The 8022-nt window shown below is 52.4% G+C and overlaps 1 protein-coding gene across 1 annotated transcript; it reads right to left on the bottom strand.

The window, feature by feature from the left end:
* Positions 1-248: 248 nt before the first annotated feature.
* LOC147710719 (uncharacterized) lies at positions 249-7292 on the bottom strand. Its single transcript, XM_086919383.1, has 3 exons — positions 7087-7292; positions 4479-5432; positions 249-321 (listed from the first exon to the last, which is right to left on the bottom strand). The coding sequence occupies exons 1-3, from the start codon at positions 7290-7292 to the stop codon at positions 249-251; spliced, it is 1233 nt and encodes a 410-aa protein (XP_086775509.1).
* Between the last annotated feature and the right edge of the window lie 730 nt (positions 7293-8022).

Here is an 8022-nt window from a genome sequence, read left to right as displayed (position 1 = left end):
TAACAGCAAGGGACAGTGACTAAGAGTAGCCTTGCCTGGCAGGCCTTGGGCCTGTAGGTAACCTCAGCAATGTCTGCAGACCTGTCCACCACACTGGGTTTCACCACGCACTCTGCCGGCTTTGCCCGGCAGCACCTTCAGGATACTACAGGTGATTTCAGCGCACCTGATCACTCGCCAAGCCAAGGGAGCAGAGAGGTGGCGCAGACCAGCTTCAAGGTAAGTTTTTTCCTTTGCATCACCCAGGATTATTCCTGAACAAATGCCAACTCTGAGAAACCCAACATGAACCAACGGAAGACGAAGTGCGTCTCTGCAAACCTGAGAACCACAAGTATTATGGGAAATAATTCTGTTATCGGTGCCCTGTTTCTATCCACAACAAAGGGCAGTGCCAAGTGCGAACAAAGGGACTGATTGCCGGAGATTCACACGCACAAAGGCAGGATCGAACCCTGGCCGGCTCATCTGAGACAAAGGCCGTCTGTCTTTCAGAGCAAGAGTTTCGATACATTTCTAATTTAGCAAACAATAAAAATGATTTCCTTGCAGTTATGATTGAGTGCTGGAAGCCTCACGGAACTGCTTTCGGGGAATAATGACATGTTTGCTCTTGTGGCTTTTATCACATGGTCAGCGACTGGCTGCCGCCCCCCCCCATCTGAGCACACCAACACCTGACACATGAACATGTTACCTGGTTATCTTTGGAAGGCGGGAGGCCGCGGGACCTCCCGGCCGTATTTATTAAGATATGAAATTAAAAGGTTTTAATTGCATGATCAACAATTTATACAAAAATCAGCAGGACATTAGATACAATATTGTCAACAAGTTTGAGAGGCTAACCTTAACAGAAACTCTAATACAGATTGTTTCCTAACCGAAGCTAACATCCTCATCTTGATTTTTGTATACTACATTTCTGGCCATATGGCAAGGTCGCTAACCGGTGTCAGGTCCTACTAGCTGCGCCTTACCTAGTGATGTGCGCATGCGCAGCCGGTCCTGGTAATTACCCGGTCTACGCCGTGAACTCCATTTACCCACTAAAGGAGGGCCCTTACTCTGCGCCATCCAGTGACGTCATAAGTATGCGCGCGCGGGGTGGCTACCAGCCTAAGGAAAGCGTGACTACTCCAACCCGCGCCCCTTTGAAGCACCAGTTACCTTGCCCCTGGAGTTCTTGGAGTGGCCAATGGCCCCTCCCCCTGGACGGGAACCTCCCATGGATGATGCCCGCCCCCTCAGACCTTAAAATAGCTGCTCACCGGTCATGACCTTACCGCATGCCCCAAACCTAATAAATACGACGACCTAGGAGAAAAAATTCTAATGACAACTACTCTAGCTAACACATCAAAACATCAATTTAAAACTACAAAGGGAAAAAAGTCCTAAGCACAATTGCAGTATCATAACATGTTTCATCACAATTCACTAAAAGGGGAAAAATTCCTAAAGAAAGCATCATCAGCATAATATACAAACCAGACACGGATCACTTATGCATATCAACGATCTCAACAAGCACCTACAGATTACGCTTAAACTAGACTAAGACAACCTCAATCATTTAGTTCCAGGGATGGTGGGTGGGAAAAACAAGAAGCCCCGAGCGCGGGGCACGACACGCTGTGGGGGAGCGTCCAGGGAGAAGAGGGTCTCCTGGGCGCTCCCCGCTTCTTTATCCCCAAGGGGCTGGGTGGGGGTGGCTACGCCCCCACCCAGCCCCTCCCGGCACGCCCGCCCCTGACCCGGACATCCTACCATGGTATCCGGGTCAGGGAGGGCACCAGCCAATCGGTGGTGGGGCGCGCCCAGGAGGGCACGCCCCACCACCGAGGGGCACAAAGGGAGGGGGCGATCGCCGCGCCGCCATGCGGGCGGGGGGGCCAAGAGCCCCCCCCTTTTCACATGGTCAGCGACTGGCTGCCGCCCCCCCCCCCCCCATCTGAGCACACCAACACCTGACACATGAACATGTTACCTGGTTATCTTTGGAAGGCGGGAGGCCGCGGGACCTCCCGGCCGTATTTATTAAGATATGAAATTAAAAGGTTTTAATTGCATGATCAACAATTTATACAAAAATCAGCAGGACATTAGATACAATATTGTCAACAAGTTTGAGAGGCTAACCTTAACAGAAACTCTAATACAGATTGTTTCCTAACCGAAGCTAACATCCTCATCTTGATTTTTGTATACTACATTTCTGGCCATATGGCAAGGTCGCTAACCGGTGTCAGGTCCTACTAGCTGCGCCTTACCTAGTGATGTGCGCATGCGCAGCCGGTCCTGGTAATTACCCGGTCTACGCCGTGAACTCCATTTACCCACTAAAGGAGGGCCCTTACTCTGCGCCATCCAGTGACGTCATAAGTATGCGCGCGCGGGGTGACTACCAGCCTAAGGAAAGCGTGACTACTCCAACCCGCGCCCCTTTGAAGCACCAGTTACCTTGCCCCTGGAGTTCTTGGAGTGGCCAATGGCCCCTCCCCCTGGACGGGAACCTCCCATGGATGATGCCCGCCCCCTCAGACCTTAAAATAGCTGCTCACCGGTCATGACCTTACCGCCACAGGCCAGCATTGTTAACCGACGATCTGGCCTCCCCCTACCTAGACCCAAATCAGCAATCTTGTTTAGCAAAACCCTCTAACCAGGCCCAGATATTGTTAGACCACAAAACATTCCCCGCCTCAGTCAAGTGTACTCCATCCCCTAGGTAATATTGTTCGCCCCAGATACACCCATGTAGAATCGTCTGCAACCGGGGGGCCCGAAAAAGTTTGTCCAATTGCGTGTTGATCCTCTTTACCGAGTGATTCAACGCCCTAACCGAGTCCCCCCCTCGCCACTGCCACCGAGGGATAAGTTGCGACCATACTACCGTGCAACCCGGGCAAGTCCTGGCCACCCACCCCGCAGTGGAGATGATCTCCTCAATAAGGATGCGTCTCCCCAATTTGGCCAAATCATTCTCCCCCAGGTGAAGTATCACCACTGACGGGGGGGCGGGCTGTTGAGCTAAGAGTCCCTGGAAGAAGTCCTTGAACTGGGTGAGACATAGACCCCCTCTCCCGAAGGATGAAATGTCAAACCCCTTTTGCGCAGCCCTTTTTGTACGGTCTCCTGAAAGAAAAACACATTTAGCACGCCTCACATACGAGTGACCCACGATCCAAACCATTTTCTTGTGTTGATCCCGATGCTTGTTCCATGATGGCCTGGATCGTTGATGCCCGGTGGAGAGTTCCTCCCCTGCGTCACAGGTTTGAGAAACTGCAAAAAACCAAAATAAACCGGGTGTGAGGACCATCCTGTCACAACATGTCAATTCGCACATATCGTTTATAACATTCAGAGGACCATCTCCCAATTTCCTTCACATTTTTAACCGGGAGGCCTCTTGCCACTGCCTCAGTTGCTGCCCCAATCCTAAATGAGTGAGTGCCAAATTCCTTGGGGTCCAGACCTGCCTGTCTGATCGTCAGCTCCAAGACCCTTCTAAACTGGTACCTGGTCAAGGGCGTACCGTCGGCGTGACACAACAGTGCACCTCCCGCCGTGCCCCCTCGCTGTTTATGGAAGATTTCCACATGAGAAACCGGGCAGCAAGGATTGGCACGGGCTCGGTGGAGCACTATGGTGTGACCCCGTGACTCCTGGTCGGTTTTGGATTTCTGAATTGTCACCCACATGGTATCATCCCTGATTTTTACACAGGCCCCTTGTAGGCCGCCCTGCTGATCATGTTTGGACGCTGCCACCAACTCACCAATTCTCAAAGCCCCATAGAAGGCCAGGGAAAATGCAGCTTTGAACAGAAGTACCTCCCACTCCGAGCTACAGACATTGTGCAGTGCCACCAATAAAGATGTCAGCCGTGCTAGCCCAATGGGCCTTCTTTTATCAGCAGGGTGACCCTGTAAACGGCGCCAACCCCTCAAGGCCTTGCGCACCATAAAGGTGTTAGTGGGGTCTTGCATGCCCTTAGCCTGCGCAAAGAAGGAGACCGCCGCCCTATGCTTGCTGGCAGCCGCTACGGAGCGACCCTCCCTGTGCATCCCTTCTAAGTAGGCTGCAAAGCTGTCCTCCTGTGCCCACCTACCCTCCCATTCTTGCCCCAAGAAAGTACGGTAAGACAAAAACGCCCCTTCGTAAGCTGTCTTGGCCCTGGGGGCTAAGCTAGCAACCACGAGGTCCTGTAATCTGGGGCACCAATCTGCCAAAGTACTGCCGGGAAGTGAGCCGGAGAGGGGTCTGCTGCAGGAAGATGTTCCCTGAAAACCTGCATTTTAAAGCGAGAGAGGGAGTCAGCTGCATTATTGAGAATGCCAGGGACATGCTTGGCTTTGAAGACCACATTCATTTTCAAGCATTGCAACACAATCTCCTTTATCAGGCGCAGTATGAAAGGACAGCGCGCCCCCTGATGATTTATGCATTCCACCACGGTCATGTTATCTGACCAGAACACCACTGATTGATTACATAGGTGTTCAGGCCAGACCTTCAATGCCACCCAGATTGGGAAGAGTTCAAGGAAGCCAATATTGGTGGTCAAACCCCATGCTCTCCATTCTTCCGGCCATCGTTGGGCGACCCACTTGTTCCCCAGGATGGCGCCAAAACCCACACTACCAGCTGCGTCTGTCCATAAACCCAACTCTGCTGATGTGGTGGGAGGACCGGGCCACACTACCCTGCCATTGAAACCCTCCAGGAACGCCATCCATATGAGCATATCCTGGCGAACCTCAGATGACAACCTCGTGCGGTGATGTTTCTCCCGTAATCCCCTCATTGCCTGGGCAATGGAGCGTGAGAACGGGCGTGCCATAGGGATAACCCGCAGAGCGAAGTTTAGTTGCCCCACCACCTCCTGTAATTGTTGCAAGGAAACCTTGTGTTTGCGTAGGCATTGTCGCAGCGCTGCTCTAAATCTAGACACTTTGTCCTGGGGCAACCTGAAGCATCCTTCCACTGAGTCAATTTCGATACCGAGAAATTCCAAGCAGGTGGATGGCCCAAACGTCTTCCCCGGCGCTAGCGGGACCCCAAAAGCCCGCATGAGCACGCAAAATTCCTGCAGTGCCCAGGCACACTCCTGAGAGCCCGCCGCACCTAAGAAGAGAAAATCATCCAGGTAATGCATGACCTGCTGATGGCCCGTCGCCTGTCTCATGACCCATTCTAGAAAAGAGCTAAACGTCTCGAAATATGCACATGATATGGAACAGCCCATGGGCATGCATTTATCCATGTAAAACTTGTCTTCAAAAGTGAAACCTAGGAGATGATGATCAGCTGGGTGGACTGGGAGGAGACGGAAAGCAGATTCTATGTCTGACTTTGCCATCAGGGCCCCTGGCCCCAGGGCACGCAACAGGTCGACCGCCTGGTCAAATGAGGCATATTTTACACTACAAATCGTTTCATCAATCGCATCATTCAAAGACGCTCCTCTGGGCGCCGACAGGTTGTGGATCAGTCTAAACTGGCCCTTCTCTTTTTTGGGAACTACTCCTAGCGGTGAACACACAAAATTGGGGACGGGTACCCTCACAAATGGGCCAGATATCCTGCCCAGAGACAGTTCTTTGCTAATTTTTGCCGCCACCACTGTAGGGTTGAGTTTCACTGACAATTGATTTTTGCAATGGGCGCTACCTGTGTACCCCCCTGCCGGGATCCTAAAGCCTTGGGAGAAACCTTCCTGAAGTAGTGTGGCTGCTGTGTGGTCCGGATATCTATTTAACCATGGGATCATTGCCAGAACATCTACAGGCGTGGGGGGACCCAACTTGTTTGTACTACACTGGCTTTCCTCTTCCCCTCTGACCCTGATTGCCCTGCTTGGACCTGCAAGATGCTTCTGGGTGAGAGGGATGACCACAGGCCCCACATGCATGTTTAAATCTACAGGTGCCCGGGGCCCTTGTGCAGGTGCGCCTATTAAAATCCCAGCACACCCCTTTCTTCTCTGACCCGCCGCCCCTATTCCTACCCGGGACCTCACCCGCTTGGGGTGGCCGAAAGGGCTGTTGAGGTCTGGCGGAAAAAATCTTGACTGCACTGGTGGACTGATGGGGGGGCGAGCTCTCTGAGAATTGCTGATGCCATGACATAGAGTCAACCTTGTCCCATGTCAGTGATGGATTAAATTCCAAGGCTTTCCTGAAATTGACATCATACCCTTTCCACGCATCCCCAGAGTACTGTTCACTCCACCCCACAATCCTGCTCTGATAGCACGCTAATGGCGCCTGCACATTGGGGGGTCGTTCAGCCTTGATAGCTGTGAACACTGCGAAAGCCCTGATCCAGTTAAGCAGAGTTTCTTCCACCCTAAATCTAGAACACTGTGCCCTCCATTCACTTGGATGCATCCACTCCTTTAGCGTCTTTGCATGCTCCATTTCCCTATTATCAAGCAGTAATGAATAAATGTACACATATTTATCAGCCCAAATCATCTCCTTCACAGTCTGTGACACATGTTGTGCTAAATTCTCACTCCTGGAGGGTATAGAACCATCTCCCAAGAGAGGCAGTGCCACCTCCTTACCATTTCCAGGCACCTGGGCCGGCTGCCCACCACCTCCGTTCGGTTGGGTGAGACTGGAACCTGCGAGGGAAGAAGATGAGGGCACTGCAGTACTGTCAGCCACCGCTGCAGATTTAATCTTTTCCACCAATTTTTCCGCTTCTGCGGCATGATCTGACGAAGCCGGTAACACCCCCCCCTTCTGCAACCACGGCATCAAGGCCGTTATCTGAGATACCAGTTCCGGGGGGATTGGGTCTAAATTGCCTGTTGGGACTGCCGGCGCCACCGGGGGCATAACCGGCGGCAGAGGTGTGGGAGGCAAGGGCGCTGCCGGTGGCGGTAAACCCGTAAGTGGGGTGGGAGCCACGGGTGAAGGGGCAGGCCCGGCCGGGGTGGGCGCTGGGGGATTGACAGGGGCTGGCGCTGCAGGAATAGGAATAGTTGGCGTAGGTACCAGAGGCGCTGGAGCCGCAGGAACAGGTACAATAGGTACTGGAACTAACGGCTCTGGGGGGGGGGCAGTGTACCTGGGCTTCTTGGCCTTAGACCTCTTAGGCGGGGTAACAAAATCCCCCCTTGGCAAGGGGGCTGTCCTCTGGCGAACAGGCCTACCCGATGGGCCAGGAGCCTCATCAAACCTCTCATTAAAGCGAGCCTCTAATTCATCAATTTTCCCCAATCGCTTGTTAATGTTGCTCATTTCAAGCATCATGGTCTGCATCATAACCTCCATCCTGGACCCTCCTTTACCACCTCTTGGCCCTGGCATGTTCAAAACCACCAAGGATTGCCTACACTCCTAATGATACACTTTTGCGTACTCGCGCTATGTACCTTCACCAGATGGAGGATGTCCAGGGGGCTGTAAGCACCATGCAACGGCGGCCGCAACACCACCGGCTTATCCGGCTATGTCAGGGGTGAGTAAACCTAGTGTAGACCCACCCGGCGGCAACCAGGAGCGATGAAATGCTAGCCCCCCGTTCTCCTCTTACCGACCAATCCCACGTGTTCCGCGCCGGTATTGCGACCTACTCCACGTCCTCGAGTTGATCAGTCAAAATGCAGCAATGTTTTCTTTGATTGCCTGTAATAGAAAATGTATTAATACCTGGGAGTACGAGGCAGGAGAGACCTTTATATTAAAGGTGGTTGGACTACCTTTTTGTCCACAACCCTCCAGCCTATCTCTGCCTGTATGCCCCAACAATTGAAAGCACCCCTGATGCCTATTTGTACAGTTCCCACAATGCAACAGACATACCAGATTGGTCACTTAAAACAATTTAAATCAATATGAATCAGACCCAATTTTTCTTCGAATTACTCGAATTCAACAGATAAATGCACCCTTTCCCCCTCTTCTACCATCCAAGTGCTGCCTTGGTCTACCCTGCTTCACAACCTAAACAGCTCACCCGAACGGCCGGCCAATTCAGTTCACCTGCAAGGCGGGGAAAAAA

Source organism: Lissotriton vulgaris, chromosome 5 (genome assembly GCF_964263255.1).
Source record: "Lissotriton vulgaris chromosome 5, aLisVul1.2, whole genome shotgun sequence".
NCBI classification, from domain to species: Eukaryota; Metazoa; Chordata; class Amphibia; order Caudata; family Salamandridae; genus Lissotriton; species Lissotriton vulgaris.
The sequence above is the reverse complement of the archived record's forward strand: the minus strand, read 5'-3'. Positions and strand labels throughout refer to the sequence as shown.

Coding starts and splice junctions, on each gene's coding strand:
- LOC147710719 (XM_086919383.1), bottom strand. CDS start 7,292: ATGGAGGTTATGATGCAGACCATGATGCTTGAAATGAGCAACATTAAC. Junction 5,433..7,086: donor TCTAAGGCCAAGAAGCCCAG/GTACACTGCCCC, acceptor AACGATTTGTAG/TGTAAAATATGCCTCATTTG. Junction 322..4,478: donor AATCAATCAGTGGTGTTCTG/GTCAGATAACAT, acceptor TGTGGTTCTCAG/GTTTGCAGAGACGCACTTCG.